The sequence below is a fragment of the Biomphalaria glabrata genome, chromosome 5 (assembly GCF_947242115.1).
Source record: "Biomphalaria glabrata chromosome 5, xgBioGlab47.1, whole genome shotgun sequence".
NCBI classification, from domain to species: domain Eukaryota; kingdom Metazoa; phylum Mollusca; class Gastropoda; family Planorbidae; genus Biomphalaria; species Biomphalaria glabrata.
The window spans coordinates 23,695,487-23,713,355 of NC_074715.1; the positions used below are offsets into that span (position 1 = coordinate 23,695,487).

The 17,869-nt window shown below is 36.0% G+C and overlaps 2 protein-coding genes across 6 annotated transcripts; one reads left to right on the plus strand and one right to left on the minus strand.

Moving 5' to 3' along the window:
* Nucleotides 1–359: 359 nt before the first annotated feature.
* On the minus strand, nt 360–2,631 carry LOC129926305 (uncharacterized). Its single transcript, XM_056029615.1, has 5 exons — nt 2,616–2,631; nt 1,290–1,583; nt 1,046–1,116; nt 810–948; nt 360–448 (listed from the first exon to the last, which is right to left on the minus strand). The coding sequence occupies exons 1-5, from the start codon at nt 2,629–2,631 to the stop codon at nt 360–362; spliced, it is 609 nt and encodes a 202-aa protein (XP_055885590.1).
* Nucleotides 1,840–16,514, plus strand: LOC106065446 (uncharacterized). 5 transcript variants are annotated; one of them, XM_013224268.2, is made up of 4 exons: nt 1,840–1,977; nt 4,822–5,108; nt 8,541–8,711; nt 9,564–16,514. In XM_013224268.2, exons 2-4 carry the CDS (start codon nt 4,958–4,960, stop codon nt 12,299–12,301), a joined length of 3,060 nt encoding a protein of 1,019 aa, XP_013079722.2. In that variant the 5' UTR covers nt 1,840–1,977; nt 4,822–4,957; the 3' UTR covers nt 12,302–16,514. The 5 variants fall into 5 exon arrangements, with proteins under 5 accessions (XP_013079722.2, XP_055886016.1, XP_013079720.2 ...); XM_056030041.1 differs by having other exon boundaries at nt 1,873–1,981; XM_013224266.2 differs by having other exon boundaries at nt 1,889–2,167.
* Nucleotides 16,515–17,869: the final 1,355 nt, after the last annotated feature.

The window sequence follows — 17,869 nt, forward strand, 5'->3', positions numbered from 1 at the left end:
GTAATCAAAGAGTATATTTGATGTCCTCTGAGTTATGTGACATGGGATCCAGGCTTAGGGAAATCAAAGTGTATTTTTGATGTCCTCTGAATTCAGGGGCGGACTGGTTGTCAAATTCAGCCCAGCCATTTTTATACAATCCGGCCCACAAATTGTAAGCCATATGATGGGCATCCAATCATACCTGTCCTTAAAAGCATTGTGTAAAGTGTAATAATGTATCGAAAGTATTTTGTTATATGAATAATTTATTGGATGATTTTATATCAATCTGATAAGCTCTGTTACTAAATGTATTAAGTATAACGCTTGAAATGGTGAATCTCTTACTATGAAAAAAAATTCTACTACCACATATATTAACATATACATGTATTTGACATCACATTCAAAGCATTTAAAGCTGGTCTGGTCATTTTTTTTTGACAAGACTCGCTGTCAAAGTCATCTATAATAAAGGTACAAAAGTAATAAAATTACACAAAAAAGCTCTGCTCGTTAACCATTGGCCAAAGAAACAGATTACCTTAACATCATCTGCCCTACAGATCTGAAAAAGAATTTTACTTAACTCACAAGGTGAAATACCTCTTTCTCAATAACTCTCTTTAACTTCTTTCTTTGTTCTCTCTTTAACTTTCATCTCTGTTCTCTCTTTAACTTCTTTCTCTGTTCTCTCTTTAACTTCTTTCTCTGTTCTCTCTTTAACTTCTTTCTCTGTTCTCTCTTTAACTTCTTTCTTTGTTCTCTCTTTAACTTCTTTCTTTGTTCTCTATTTAACTTCTTTCTTTGTTCTCTCTTTAACTTGCATCTCTGTTCTCTCTTTAACTTCTTTCTCTGTTCTCTCTTTAACTTCTTTCTCTGTTCTCTCTTTAACTTCTTTCTTTGTTCTCTCTTTAACTTCTTTCTTTGTTCTCTCTTTAACTTCTTTCTCTGTTCTCTCTTTAACTTCTTTCTCTGTTCTCTCTTTAACTTCTTTCTCTGTTCTCTCTTTAACTTCTTTCTTTGTTCTCTCTTTAACTTCTTTATTTGTTCTCTCTTTAACTTCTTTCTTTGTTCTCTCTTTAACTTCTTTCTCTGTTCTCTCTTTAACTTCTTTCTCTGTTCTCTCTTTAACTTCTTTATTTGTTCTCTCTTTAACTTCTTTCTCTGTTCTCTCTTTAACTTCTTTCTTTGTTCTCTCTTTAACTTCTTTCTTTGTTCTCTCTTTAACTTCTTTCTCTGTTCTCTCTTTAACTTCTTTCTCTGTTCTCTTTTTAAATTCTTTCTCTGTTCTCTCTTTAACTTGCATCTCTGTTCTCTCTTTAACTTCTTTCTCTGTTCTCTCTTTAACTTCTTTCTTTGTTCTCTCTTTAACTTCTTTCTCTGTTCTCTCTTTAACTGGCATCTCTGTTCTCTCTTTAACTTCTTTCTCTGTTCTCTCTTTAACTGGCATCTCTGTTCTCTCTTTAACTTCTTTCTCTGTTCTCTCTTTAACTTCTTTCTCTGTTCTCTCTTTAACTTCTTTCTCTGTTCTCTCTTTAACTTCTTTCTCTGTTCTCTCTTTAACTTCTTTCTCTGTTCGCTTATTTTTTCTATGGTCTCTTTTTAAAAACTAAAACTAAAGACTTAAAAAGACTTTTTCACCAATAAAAACGACACATTCTTGACTGCTACGGAGTTCAGAATATGTCGTTGTCGTCTAGATGTTCATTGATGTAGCCAGTGGATGTGTTCAATGGTTCAATGCACCTCAACGTTCCCACACCTTCACTTGTGTTGCAGTGCTGACAGAAAGCTCTTTAGACTCATGTGCAAGAAAAGGTCCTAGTTTACCTGATCGTGGCTAACAGACCGTCATAGACCCAGCATTACTCCCCCCTCCCCGCTATGTGTTGACTTAAGAATGCTGTCTAAGAATGCTATTATATTTCTGTTGATAACACACTGTCGTGTTGAGTATGATGTTAGTATGACGACTGTGTTACACAGTGACGTGTAGGTCTGATTTTAAATTTAGACTCGTTTATATAATAGATTCTTTAACTTGTTAATTTTATTGTCGATAGTCTATGTTCACAGGCTTTAGGCAAACTAGCGGTATAGGTTTGTGTAATTATCTCAGTAAAAAATATATATACATTTTTGGATTAATTCTTGTACCTGTCCGGATAAACCAGTTTAGTAGGTAATATTAAGTGGTAGAAGTGTTTAAATAGTGTCCAAGTGTGATTGGTCTCTTCTGTTGTCCTCTTGTTTCACAAAGGTTTCATGTGTATAAACGAATGTCTTTATTTATACTTTATTTATACTTTATTTATACTTTATTTATACTTTATTTACACTTTATTTATACTTTATTTACCCTTTATTTACACTTTATTTATACTTTATTTATACTCTATTTACACCTATACAATGTATCGTTACGTTTACGTCTGTTCTTCCTCCCAGTTCTTATATTACATTTTGCTATAATAAAAAAAAGTAACAAGTCTAGTCGTAAACATTTTGTCACAATTCAAGGGTTTTAGCACCAATAAGACAATTCAAGGGTTTTAGCACCAATAAGACAATTCAAGGGTTTTAGCACCAATAAGACAATTCAAGGGTTTTAGCACCAATAAGACAAAAACTTTCAATCATCTTCATATTTACCATTAAAAAAAACAACTACTACCACCCCTCCTCGTGCGACACAGATAAGGAAAGGAATATGTTACACATTTTGCTGTTGACTTAGGCCTACATGTTTTGTTGCCATTTTGAAACTGTCGTGTAGTCGTAGGCCACAGAGGGGAGGGGCCTGTCCTTATTTGAATTTGAAAAGCATATTTTAAGATTATAAATGTTAGCAGTGTCTTCCAAACTGACTGGTAGTGATTTATTGGTAGCGTTTGTCTCCCCTGCTTTTCTTAGTGACTTGTAATAAAGGTACAACTTACACATTAACTTAACACGTAGCACTGTCAAAAATTGTGCTAGACTCTACAACTTAGTGAAATTATATAACTTGCCTAACTATAAGATACGTCTGACTCTTACTATTACAAATATATATAGGGCAGATGATGTTAAGGTCATCCGTTTCATTGGCCAACGGTTAACGAGCAGGGTGTTATGTGGCCAGCACAACGACCAACCGCCTTTACTTTCCCCAACTAAAGTCAGGTACCCATTAGAGTTGGGTGGACTCAGGGGCTCCCAAAAAATCCGGAAATTCAAAATTCCAGTCTTCACCATGAATCGAACCCAGGACCTCAGGTTCAGAAGCCAAGCACTTAATCATTCGACCACCGCGCCCCCTATATATCTACTATTCAACCGAAATTCTTTAAATTAAAAAAAATGATTTTCTTTGATTCTGAAGAAAGATAACAGTTGCAAGTGGCTATGTAAATACTGGCACATCTGATGTGGGAGACCAGCACACTATTTGTTGTTACATAACTTTGTCACACTTTGACAATAGAAGTTAGGCACATCTGATGTGGGAGACCAGCACACTATTTGTTGTTACATAACTTTGTCACACTTTGACAATAGAAGTTAGGCACATCTGATGTGGGAGACCAGCACACTATTTGTTGTTACATAACTTTGTCACACTTTGACAATAGAAGTTTGGCACATCTGATGTGGGAGACCAGCACACTATTTGTTGTTACATAACTTTGTCACACTTTGACAATACAAGTTTGGCACATCTGATGTGGGAGACCAGCACACTATTTGTTGTTACATAACTTTGTCACACTTTGACAATAGAAGTTAGGCACATCGGATGGAATCGTTGTTAAAGATGAAATATATATAGAATCCGGAAGTTCTAGGGCTTGACAGAATATAGCGTTGGGCATTGCAGACACCATCACTTTAGAACACATGGATACGCCGCTGATTTATTTCTCCCAATAGTGATGTGTCATTTGATACTTTGCTGTTCATATAAAGGAAGCGAAGAAATGAATTCAAATCAAACCTAAACATATATTTAAAAATAAAGCAATCAATGAAACTTTTCATATTATAAATAGAACGATTGTAAGCATTAAGAAAATCAATCAGAATGTATGGGGCACCAAATAGATCTATCAAGCTACCACATTGGAACGTACGAATTGGTAAACCTAATACAAAAAAACTGTGACCTTCCGTCGTGTTTCCAGTGCTTCACATATCAATTTGACAAAGTGTCCAAATGTTAACGCTCGATCTCTTATTTTTACTTAATAATGGCCGCTACGAGATAAACTATAGATCTGAATAGACATGCTTTTAACAACGCTTCTATCAACTCTGTCTGTCTGTCTGGTAGAAAGTTTGTACACGTTATTTCTCCCACAACCATTCTCCGATCAAGTTGAAACTGCACAGTTTTTCATTGGCATAGACATCACATGAATCAATAAACAAAATTGACCGATTGGGCAATTAATTACTGGTAATTAATTATCATGTTTGATACCAACAAGGAAAATAATTCCTTCAGTATTTACATATACGGCTAAATATTTAGGATTTTCTCCCATTTTCGGATCAAGTTGAAACTTTAAACAATTTTTATTCTACCTAACAAAATATGAATCAATTAAAAAAAAATAAATTAGTCAATTAATTATCGGTATTGAATTATTTTGGTTAATAAGGGAAATAACGTGTACATTATTGAGATATGTAGTTATAAGTGCGGAGTTCTTTCCCTTAGATAAACTTTTTTTTTTTGCTTGTTTATTAATTGTACACATTGTAAGAAGTTCTTCGTTTTGGGATTTAGATAATAACTTGTAATAAGCTTTACGTGCCTTATAACTCAATTTGTTTCTGCTGTTTCATCAACAGAAATGTCCAGTCCAGTGATCTCGGAATAATCACTGCTCACGTAGGCCTAAAGATGTTGACCACCAAACGATGCTATTGGTGCCGCCCATGTCTCTTGCTTCTATAACTGCAGTCTGTAACACGACATAAGGAGCTCATGGGGCTGTCCAAGAAACTAGGGGTGTGGTCACAGAAAACCTTCCAGGGAGGTTCACAGGAGGTTGTGTACAAGTGGAGCAATCAAACCTACACACTTGGTGAAGTCATAAGGAAATTTAAATTGCCGTGTGTTGTGCAGTGTGACACAGGTTGGTTCTAGCACTTTCACTTAGTCCTTGTTCACGTCTTGACGTGTTAGAGTTTGGAATTATTGTCGTTGGTGGTTGTATTGTTAATTATTTCTTGTATAAAGTTTTGCCTTCTTTGTCAGGTTTGACGTGTGTCTTAGAGGAAAAAAACAGCATAATCCCTTTTGTTTCTCCATCTGAGACATTTCTGTCTTAAGACTTTATATTCTTCCAACTGAGACATTTCTGTCTTAAGACTTTATATTCTTCCAACTGAGACATTTCTGTCTTAAGACTTTATATTCTTCCAACTGAGACATTTCTGTCTTAAGACTTTATATTCTTCCAACTGAGACATTTCTGTCTTAAGACTTTATATTCTTCCAACTGAGACATTTCTGTCTTAAGACTTTATATTCTTCCAACTGAGACATTTCTGTCTTAAGACTTTATATTCTTCCAACTGAGACATTTCTGTCTTAAGACTTTATATTCTTCCAACTGAGACATTTCTGTCTTAAGACTTTTTGTTCCTCCATCTGATACATTTCTGTCTTAAGACTCTATGTTCCTCCATCTGATACATTTCTGTCTTAAGACTCTATGTTCCTCCATCTGATACATTTCTGTCTTAAGACTCTATGTTCCTCCATCTGATACATTTCTGTCTTAAGACTCTATGTTCCTCCATCTGATACATTTCTGTCTTAAGACTCTATGTTCCTCCATCTGATACATTTCTGTCTTAAGACTCTATGTTCCTCCATCTGATACATTTCTGTCTTAAGACTCTATGTTCCTCCATCTGATACATTTCTGTCTTAAGACTCTATGTTCCTCCATCTGATACATTTCTGTCTTAAGACTCTATGTTCCTCCATCTGATACATTTCTGTCTTAAGACTCTATGTTCCTCCATCTGATACATTTCTGTCTTAAGACTCTATGTTCCTCCATCTGATACATTTCTGTCTTAAGACTCTATGTTCCTCCATCTGATACATTTCTGTCTTAAGACTCTATGTTCCTCCATCTGATACATTTCTGTCTTAAGACTTTACGTTCCTCCATCTGAGACATTTCTGTCTTAAGACTTTATGTTCCTCCATCTGAGACATTTCTGTCTTAAGACTCTATGTTCCTCCATCTGATACATTTCTGTCTTAAGACTCTATGTTCCTCCATCTGATACATTTCTGTCTTAAGACTCTATGTTCCTCCATCTGATACATTTCTGTCTTAAGACTTTATGTTTCTCCATCTGATACATTTCTGTCTTAAGACTCCATCCTCCATCTGATACATTTATGTCTTAAGACTTTACGTTCCTCCATCTGAGACATTTCTGTCTTAAGACTTTACGTTCCTCCATCTGAGACATTTCTGTCTTAAGACTTTTTGTTCCTCCATATGATTCATTTCTGTCTTAAGACTTTATGTTCCTCCACGTGATACATTTCTGTCTTAAGACTTTATGTTCCTCCACGTGATACATTTCTGTCTTAAGACTTTATGTTCCTCCACGTGATACATTTCTGTCTTAAGACTTTATGTTCCTCCACGTGATACATTTCTGTCTTAAGACTTTATGTTCCTCCACGTGATACATTTCTGTCTTAAGACTTTATGTTCCTCCACGTGATACATTTCTGTCTTAAGACTTTATGTTCCTCCACGTGATACATTTCTGCATTCAGACTTTTATGACGTCCACATATAGAATGGAGATCGAGCTCAAGTGTTCTCATGGGGGCGGGGATTGCAGACCCCACATGGACATTTGTACACATGAAAAGTAGGAAGACTTTTGTAAGACCTAACAATGTTGTGTGTCATCAGATTAAAAACTAGGAATATTTTTGTAAGACTTAACGATGTTGTGATATCAGATTAAAAAGTAGGAATATATTTGTAAGGCCCGATGTTGTGATGTAATCAGATTAATAGTGGGAATATTTTTGCAAGAACTAACTATATTGTGATGTTAGAATAAAAGTAGGAACACTTTCGTAAGACCCAACCATTGCATTTTAGTTTGCATGGTTTGACTTTGCTCTTTTTTCTTTTGATTTGAAAGTTTGTTGATTGCATGCGTGCTAAAGAAAATGAACATCAGAGAGATCTATGTGCTGAGGGCTTGATCTATATTCGTGCCTTCATTTAGTCTGGGTCTACAGGCCAATAAGTCATAATGTCAGCTTGAAATTTCTTAAATTAGTCAATATGCTGGACAAATGGTCAACTTTCAGAGAATCAAAACCTACAATGAGTATTGTCGACACCAACATGGTAGAGAACTTTATATAGTTTGTAATATGTTGTTCCCATCCTAACTATTTAAATATAATAATAACAAGGTTTGTCTTCAAGTCCGAAGAACAATAAGAAATGCAGTATTTCCCGTGACTACGCAGCCCCAGCTGTGACCTACATATTTTGCTAAGCTAGGGCAACCATAACCATTGTCCGCCGGTGGTCGATTAAGATTTTCTTTTCGCAGCATACGTCTGTCGTCGGCAGCGGATTTTCTTTTGGTCTCCAATGTGTGTCCCGCGGCCTTTGTGTCTCCAATGTGTGTCCCGCGGCCTTTGTGTCTCCAATGTGTGTCCCGCGGCCTTTGTGTCTCCAGTGTGTGTCCCGCGGCCTTTGTATCGCCAGTGTGTGTCCCGCGGCCTTTGTGTCTCCAGTGTGTGTCCCGCGGCCTTTGTGTCTCCAGTGTGTGTCCCGCGGCCTTTGTGTCTCCAGTGTGTGTCCCGCGGCCTTTGTATATCCAGTGTGTGTCCCGCGGCCTTTGTGTCTCCAGTGTGTGTCCCGCGGCCTTTGTGTCTCCAATGTGTATCCCGCGGCCTTTGTGTCTCCAATGTGTATCCCGCGGCCTTTGTGTCTCCAATGTGTATCCCGCGGCCTTTGTGTCTCCAATGTGTATCCCGCTACCTTTGTGTCTCCAATGTGTATCCCGCGGCCTTTGTAAGTGACCTCCAGCTGCCTTGTTCTGAAGCCGCCTGCAACCAGGTACTCTCTTATTGCCTCTAGCCGGCGCAAAGTCTGAAAGTGGAAACATTGAGCAAAATCTTCATGGTCAACTTGCATCGAGTAGGAAATGTCTACAGAACCGTATAAATCATTAGTCGCATGCTGATATTATTTACAAAACTAAATTTAACTGCATACCTGATCACTGACGTCACCTGTTAATTAGAAAAAAATTGGTGATAGCAAACCAATACATAGATACAGTTTTCTTTATGTTTTTAGTGAATATCCGTGAAAAGAAAAATATTTACATACTATAGTAGCAAGGAGGCATTAAAAAATATTTTTTGGCAAAAAATCACAAAAGGAATGAACGCTTATAGCATTAATATGTAGCCTAGTGTAGCCAGTTTTATTAAATTTTATCATGTAGCCTTGTGTAGCCAGTTCTATTAATTTTTTTACTCTTCCCTTTGACAGATCCGTGTTGTGTCCTTTGGTCCGATTTCCGGTTTGATTTATGTCAGCCATTGCTTCTGTTCAGTACAAGGAGCACTCAGAAAGTACACGCCATCAGTGTCCACGAGGAACCATCCAAGCAAATATTAGAGGAACTAGACCCTCCTCTGGCAATACCTCTAGACTTTGAAGGTTTCCATTTGTATATTTAAAACAAAGCATCAGAATTTCTCTAAATTGAATAGTATTGATTAGCAGATTCATTAACATTGTATTAAATATAATTAGGCCTACAATTGTTTAATAAATAAGTAGCTTGGTGAATGTGCAGATAATAGAGTCAACTAAACATTTAGTTGCCATAATTTTGTAACAATTCTAATTCATGATAATTGATGATAAATATCAAAACAATTTGATCTCTTTCTTAGAACTAATACGCTTTCTTAGTAGTGTTATTGGAAAGATAATTTTAATTTTTTTAAACTCATCAATAAAGAAAGTCTTTCTGAAATGTTAATAAACAATGTTGTCGTGCAGCACGATAATTCGATAAGATGATGAAAAATTGTCAGAATATTTTTTTTTCCAATTTCTAAAGATGATAAAATGTAAGCTAGAAATTGGGAATTAAAAAAAAAAGATTGTGATAATTAAGTAAAACAATGTGACAAAAAAACTAACAAACACGTCAACAGTTTATATATATATATATATATATATATATTGCTATCAGTTAAAACAGCCAAGATTTTAAATTACCTTTTAAGCAACCTAGACTTTTGACACTGACAGTGTAATTGTTTTTTTTTAACACGTTTAATGTTCCAAATCGACGTAACTTAAAAGTTATAAGATCGGTAGAGTGGCATTGAGAACCTGATCTGTTGTACAAGAAGTTTGAGTTAAGAAAACAATATGGGTTTAGAATTAGAAACAAAACAAAATATAAACTACATTTTGGATTCCTCTGGAAAAGTTAACTATGCCAGTTTCTTATCTGCTACAAGTCTATTTATAAATCTTTTTGTTCTTCTGTCCCAGGTTGGTTTGCTGCAAGACCTAAAGGCGTGGACAAATTAAAAGTGCACAAAACAATCGAAGAGGTCGTAAATTCAACTGCCATCAGGTTTCTGGTGACCTCCAAGTGTAGTGCCTTCACCACCATCAAATCCGTTGGTGGAAGTTTTCAGTACAAGGAAAGGGAAATCACTCCCGGTGAAAGCTTTAGAAAAGTCTGCGTCATGAGAAACGAACCAGTCAATGATGCTCTTGCTGAGTTAATCAAAGATTACGGCCCTTGTTTAGCATGTTTAGATGAAAAGGATGATGATATTCTCATTCCTCTAGCCAATGAAACGTTGTGCTACGATTTGGCTGAGATGTATCCGGAAATGGGCGATCAGATTTTTAGAATCTCTTCCTTAATTGATGGCGGGAATTCCAAACTGCCTCGACTTCTTCAATTAATCTATGGTGATCCTCCAGTTCTGAATTACAGCTTTACGGGAATGTTGAGGTGCTACAGTATTTTTACAGAAGAAACTATTCTGGCTGCCATTTTAAATCCAGGCAAATCTATGTGCCTTGAACTGACGACAGATTCAGTTACCAAATTTAGACTGGCTCTGAATGAGTCGGCCATTAAAAAGACAATCGAATACACAAATACATTTCATCTGTGCGATTCGTTTGGGCCTAAGTTTCTAACTGGCATTAAAGTGTCATTCTCGCTTAAACCTACGCTCAGCGATAGTCAAGAATTGACTATAGCATCTGGTGACAGTGACACACAAGACACTAATGACAGTGATACAAATGGCAGCGACACACAGGACATAAACGCCGATTCGGAATTCGATGTAGAATGGCGTTCAGTGCCAGGAGATATGGTGCTACAGTCCAAACACTCTAGCCACAAGATAAACAATGCAACTATTTCAGAACAAACAAATTGTGAACATTTGACTGAATCTGTTCCAAATCCGATGAATGACAAACTGTACGATGGGTCAATGCATCCAAATAATAGCCAGGCTAACCGAGTCAACTGGAACAACAAAATGACGAAATCTCAGCTCAATAGGAAAAGCGTTGAAGACGAAATAGTGGATAAAATATCCAGCATTGAAATACACCACACAAGAGATGAGGATTTTACTAGCTCCAGAAATATCTTCTCCATTATTAATTCCAATCTTAGTTCCTCAATGTCTATAGAAGCAGATGTTCATAAACCCAAATCTGGGGACAAAAACACAGTAGACAAAGAAAACCCTTTGCTTTATTTGTTTCATCCAATGAAAAACAAAGACGACAACTCACTGGGTAACAAAGAACATGTGCATGCGGTAAGCATCGCTCTGGAAAATGTCAGCGACTCTACATTCGATCCCAGAGTTCCATGTAAACCAGCCAAAGAATACGTAGAGAGTGAGGAGACTGGAGAGAGCTCTGATAGTGAGTTCATGGAAAGCTCTGAGCTCAGACAGGAACCTGGACAATTCAGCTTTGCACCATATGAAGGCTGTGAGAGAAGTCTTCAAAGTGAGAAAAATACTAGCAGTCAAAAGTCACCTGATTATCAAAACATTCAATTTGACGAGAAGAAATCTGACAGTTGTAATAAAAAGGGAATATTTTCTTTGACACCTCTTGATATACAACAGACATACAGTGATAAACAGGAGCCTATGATTTGTCAGGAAAACGATAGTTCTGAAGATGAATATGATGCCGAAGACATTTTATCTTTGGCTGCGTCAGAGTCGGAAAAATTGTCAACTTTGACCAAAAACGAACTCCAATTTTCGGGAACATTTCCATTAGAAAAATCTGACAAAGTGGCAGAGATTCAAGAATACCGCGGCATTCATGAGAGATTCGCATTACTTGGACGTCAAGTAAGTTGCGAGAGTAGCACGTCTCAAGAATCGTTCGCGCGATTTAATAGTTTAATAGAAGAAGTGACGGCGTTGGTGAATACATCAAGCAGTCGTATCATTGGCGCAAGCAATAGAAAACCAAAAACTAGAAATAAATTATTACAAGTGCAAAGATCTAAATATGACAAAGGCTACACCGAGCTGGTAAGCTCCACAGAGACTATACCAGATAGTTTACCCGGGGCTCTGTCTGGGGAATCATCAAAGAGTCAAGAAATTTCTAAGGCGGCATCCAAGCCTTTATTCACAGAAACAGAACATTTCGTATCTAAGCCTTCCAGTTTACCATTACTAAATCAGGCTGCATTAAGCAACAAATTTACAACGAACTCTTTGGATGATATAACAGCATTGAACAGTGCAAACAAACATTCAGAAGAGCTGCATTTAATTCCCAAAGTAAATGCCCATGAAAACTCTTTTCGACCTTTTGGTGTTCTCAAGAGATCCCGAGGGCAGCAGAACATTATTGAGGCTCTGGACTCAAAATATTTGTCTGCTATAGATCAAAATCAAAATAAAGAAATGCCACCCAACGTTCTCGGTGCAATGAAAGACACATCAGATCATCCACCTGTACTCCAGCGCAGAAGTAATCCTTCAAGTAACCAAGCGATACAAGATCATTTGGAAGAAAATGTGACTGACCCCCAGATTTACAGCAACATTTCGTTAATGCGACAGAAATCTGAAACAGTTGAAATAACTTCAAGTCGTACCAGTGTTGATAGCGACTTGACATCTGTCAGTAGCATGAACTCAGTACTGTATCACCCCAACCAGTCACATATCTTTAGTACTGAACTAGAATCTGATGAATCCAATTTCTGGATTTAAGAATAAATTGTGTATAAATACCGGTGGCTTGATTACAGATACATTGTGTATATACCCGTGGCTTGATTACAGATACATTGTGTATATACCCGTGGCTTGATTACAGATAAATTATATATATACCCGTGGCTTGATTACAGATAAATTGTATATAGGCCCTATACCCGTGGCTTGATTACAGATAAATTATATATATACCCGTGGCTTGATTACAGATAAATTGTGTATAGGCCCTATACCCGTGGCTTGATTACAGATAAATTATATAGCCTATATACCCGTGGCTTGATTACAGATAAATTGTGTATATACCCGTGGCTTGATTACAGATAAATTGTGTATATACCCATGGCTTGATTACATATAAATTGTGTATATACCCGTGGCTTGATTACAGATAAATTATATATATACCCGTGGCTTGATTACAGATAAATTGTGTATAGGCCCTATACCCGTGGCTTGATTACAGATAAATTGTGTATAGGCCCTATACCCGTGGCTTGATTACAGATAAATTATATATATACCCGTGGCTTGATTACAGATAAATTGTGTATATACCAGGGGTCGGCAACCTTTTGAGTCGAAAGAGCCAAAAATTACAATTTACAAAATTTTAAAGTTTTAAAGAGCCACAAAATTTTTCTTGCAACAATAAATAGTACTCGCACAATTTTTTTTAAAGAAAACAAAAGAATCTTTGTATTTTTAAGTAGTGCTTATCACAACAAATTAAATAATATATATATATATATATATATATATATATATATATATATATATATATATATATATATATATATATATATATATATATGTATGGCATTATTAGATAATTATTTTTTTTATTTCGGTAACAACTAAAGCAGTTACACATTCTCTTAAACACTAAGTTGAACTTTAATAACAAACAATTGAGCAAACAAATTTAATGGGAGCGTTGGCTTCGCATGGTTTTAGAAAGTTTGAATACATTTGGCTCATAATTTGTTGTTTTTAGTTTCAAACACGACTCTAGATTTTCAATTGTTAGTTGGCTTCTTACTTTGCTTTTAAATATATTCATAAAAAAAAACAACGCTTTCTCGCACGAATATGTCGATCCGAAGACAGTCAGCTCTCCAAATGTAGCAATCTGGAAGATTATTCCATGCGCCGAATCAACTTGCGGCATTCCTTAGAAAGCTGTCCACTATTGTTGCGTTACGTGCATTTCTGGACCTCCAACTCTTGCAATTTGCTTTTCAACTCTGTAAATTTTCCACCCCATAAAACTTTACTTTATAAATCGACCAATTGCATTTTTAGAGATCCAGTATCAATTTCAAATGAATCAATGCGGATTGTGTTACTATTTGTGTTGAGAGGATTTACTAGGATTGCTAGAATGGTTTTGTTGGTTTTGAACTGCTCAAATCTATCAAGAAATTTATCTTTGATTTTTTTTTAACTGTGCTCAAGTAATTCGTGTCAATAATAGCTTCTGATTTAATTGCGATACTGCTTTAGACATTGAAAATGAAGTAACTTACCGCTCTGAATACCTTGAGCAAAAAGAATTAATTTTTCTTCAAAACAAACCAATTCTTCTACCAAAACATGGGATGGGTTTCCCTCTCCTTGCAGTTTTAGATTCAGCTCATTTAATTTCTCTGTTTTATCAACCAAAAATAAAATGTTTGCAAGTATTTGTCGTTTTCTTATACAGTGAGATTAATGTCTTTATCATTTAGGAATGTATGTATTTCCTTCAAGCACAAAGCAAAACGTCTCAACACATTACCTTTGGAAATCTATCGTACTTTATTGAAAAGAAGGAGCTCGGAATACTGAGTATCCATTTCTTTTAAGATTTCTTTAAACTGACGATGGTAGAGTGCTTTTGATAAGATGCTGTTAACAATCTTGATGACCAAATTCATTACCTCAACTTTTTTGGTTATGAACCGTTTTGGACACCAAGCGCTTCTTTGAGCATTATTCAGTGAAATGTAAGAATTTCATGGTTTATTTTGCTCCGACGAATCGTTGTTGCCCTTTTATTTTTTCCTGTCATACTTCTGGCTCTATCAGTTGCTATTTAAATGATTTTATTTAAATCGATCTTATTGTTTTCAATGTTTTTTTGTACGGCATTTACTATATCTTCTCTAGTTTGTCACGAGAGAGGTAGCAATCATTGAAGTTCTTCTTTTGGACCTTGGGAAGACTTATAGCTAACAAAATGGGCAACTTGGGCCGTGTCTTTTTGTAGCATGGTAGGACAAAAGAAAGTTGAATATCTTCCACCTATAAATATGTTACATTTGAAGACATTTAAAATATTCTATCTTGTACTGTTTTAGCAGATAATGGAAAATCTTTGATTTTTTAAAAGATTTCTGGTTTGTTTTTGAAATCACGAAAAAGTGTTATCTTCAGATGCACGTAGAAAGCAGTCTTTGACATTTTCACCATCTGTAAATGGTTTGCCTTTTTGTCCAATTTCTAGTGGTGCCGCAAAGCTTGTCAGATTAGCATTAATTGTAGATTGCTTCTAAGTTTGAGAAGATAATCACTTCTAACGCATTTACTTAAAACTTACGTCAGAGTCAAAGCACGTGGTGAAGACGCCAATTCATCTTGCGTCGAAAGCGAATTGAAACCTACATAGAAACATCCGACGATGGCGTCATTCGAGAACTTATGACGGACTGACAATATTGACGACGCGTGTAATGGGGGAGGGGTGTGGTGAAAAGCGAGTACAAGTGGCTGAGAGATAGAATCGGTGCCTAATCCTCGTTAAACGATTCAGAATTATTTAAAAAATGTTTCGATAAAATAAATAATATTTGCATATGGAACTAAAGAGCCGCAGCTTCACACCATAAGAGCCGCATGTGGCTCGCGAGCCGCAGGTTGCCGACCCCGGGTATATACCCGTGGCTTGATTACAGATAAATTGTGTATATACCCATGGCTTGATTACATATAAATTGTGTATATACCCGTGGCTTGATTACAGATAAATTGTGTATATACCCGTGGCTTGATTACAGATAAATTGTGTATATACCTGTGGCTTGATTACAGATAAATTGTATATATACTACTATATACCCGTGGCTTGATTACAGATATTTCAATTCAACATTTCCTGCATAGAGACAATGTATAAAATGATCCCATATATCGCCTATATGTTTGTGTATGTAAATATTTGTAAATAGATGTAAAGTGCTATTTATTGGTATTGTTTCATGCTGATACACTGTCATATTATAGCGCACAGAATTCTGTAACTTAACGACATGTTCAAAAGTATCAAGTGATTATTAGCTGAGTTATGGAGCAATTTAGGCCTATGATTACACATTATTAGAAGAGCTAAATGTGTATGTCTATAGATTATTTGTAAGGCATGTCTGTTGAGACAAGGAGAAAGTGACTTGGGGACAGGGAGCAGAGTACCTTCACCTATCCCTTAGTCTTTTGGACCGTTGGGACACCACACACGATCTGTCGACCATTTTTCTCCATTCCTCTCTATCTTTCGCCACCGTGTGAATTCGTTGTGGTCATTATAGACATTTCACTTTCAAGTGCTCAAACCTTTGTATTCTATTTTCGGTATTGCCCCCGCCAAAAAAAAAAACGCACAGTCTACATATAACGCTTTTTTTTTAAAGATAAATATCACGAATTCTTTACAATTTTTGTTTCTTTCTCCCTAAGTCCACTTATTTTTAATATGCCTTACGTCATTTCCACTTCCTTTTAGACGCGGTCTAAAAATGTTTTAAAAAATTCTAATATCATTAATAAGATAGATCTAGAGACTTTTTCATTCTTTCTTTCTTTTTTTTTTTTTGGAGAGAGAGAGAGAGAGAGAGAGAGAGAGAGAGAGAGAGAGCTAGTAATGGTACTTTGTAACACTGTCAGAAAAAAACAACATCTAATTATAAAAGTATTGAAAAGACAAACCTGGATCTATTGTCAATTCGCTACATTCAAATGGGGTCAACTAAACGATTGCAATTAATAAAACCGAATTGATATTTCTGTTGATTTAGAGAACAAAATACCAAGAGAAATGTACAAATGGCTATGGGAATGTGTATTAAATGAAGTTGTATCATTTAGTTTGAATCAATCATGAATTTAATTAATTTTTAATGACTCCAAATTTAACCAAATACAATGCAACTCTGCTGCAGTACCATATAAATTTGTTTGGATTATCTGTGGACTTAACCTTTTTTGAGTGCAATCTGAGAGCACTATTAGAATTTGTCAATGTATGTATATTTCGTCATCTTATTCGTTACTTTCGATGGAACTTGTTTCGCGCAACTTTCATGTTTATAGCATGCGCTATGCACTTTGGTCGAAAGGATTGTAAAAAAATGGGGGGGGGGGGAGAGCATCTGGGAGAAGGTTTCATTGCTGCCTTTTCAAAAGACTACTTATAAAAAAAAAAGGGGGGGGGGAATTTTGTGACTGATTTTTTGCTTTGATTTTGTTTATTTTAGGTGAGATTTTAATATTAAACCATCACTTGCCCCAGCACAGCCAATGGGGGTTTTGAATTCAAAATCCCCTTTCAGGGGATTTTGCGATTATATATAAAACAAAAAAAAAAAATTTCAAATAATTCAAACGAAAATCCCCAAATTCCAAGAGCATATTGCTATAAAAAAAATAACTATACGCGCACGCGCACGCACACACAAATAAGGCGGCGGGGGGGGGGGGGGGAGAAAAAAGGCCACGCCAACCACTACCTCCCCCCAAAAAAAATCCTGGATACGCCCATGATACGCGAGCAATGGGATGAGCATTGACAAAGCCTTGGAGAGGTATTTAGAATTATCAAAGAAAACAATCTAACATTGAAACCAAAAAAAAATAAAATTGGCATCAGTGAAATTTCATTTTTGGGGTATAAGATTAAAAATGAGTACATTACATCATTGGAAGAAACAGTCTCAAAAATATTGGACATTAAGGTACCAAAAACAAAGAAACAAATTGGAAGCCTTTTTGGGTCTATGCAACTTTTATAGAAAAGTTATCCCAAATTTTTCTGAAATAATTGAAATCTGACAAAAAAAAAAAAAAAAAAACCAATAATATAGTGAGAACAGAAGAATGTCAAGAAACACTGGACATAATTAAAACTTTCTTTTCTGGGGCACCGATTTTGAAACTACCTGACAATACTAAGGTATTTATTTTGGCAACAGATGCATCAGCTATTGCAAAAGGAGGCTGTTTAATGCAAAAATGGAATGGTGTTCCACATCCTGTTTTATACGTGAGTAGAAAACTGACAGCCGCTGAGCTTTAATATGCCACTATCGAAAATGAAGGACTAGCCATTGTATGGTGCATAACAAAATTAGGGTTCTATCTAATGGGAGCTAACTTCAACTATGGACGGATCAGGACAATACCGGGGAAAGACAATGTGATAGCTGCCACATTATTACGATGTACCTACGAAGGAAAAGAAATAGAAGTAACTTAATATAAGTCAGGTAAGTAGCTGAGTCACGTCAGTGTTGTTACAGTTGGTTACTA

Bases quoted from the DNA above. Each gene is read 5' to 3' on its own strand.
- LOC129926305 (XM_056029615.1), bottom strand. The intron at 949-1,045 runs GTTAAAGAGAGA...CAGAGAAAGAAG, and splicing joins AAGAGAGAACAAAGAAAGAA to TTAAAGAGAGAACAGAGAAA. The intron at 449-809 runs GCAAGTTAAAGA...CCTTTATTATAG, and splicing joins GTTAAAGAGAGAACAGAGAT to ATGACTTTGACAGCGAGTCT.
- LOC106065446 (XM_013224268.2), top strand. From the start codon at position 4,958: ATGGGGCTGTCCAAGAAACTAGGGGTGTGGTCACAGAAAACCTTCCAG. The intron at 5,109-8,540 runs GTTGGTTCTAGC...TCCCTTTGACAG, and splicing joins TGTTGTGCAGTGTGACACAG to ATCCGTGTTGTGTCCTTTGG. The intron at 8,712-9,563 runs GTTTCCATTTGT...CTTCTGTCCCAG, and splicing joins AATACCTCTAGACTTTGAAG to GTTGGTTTGCTGCAAGACCT.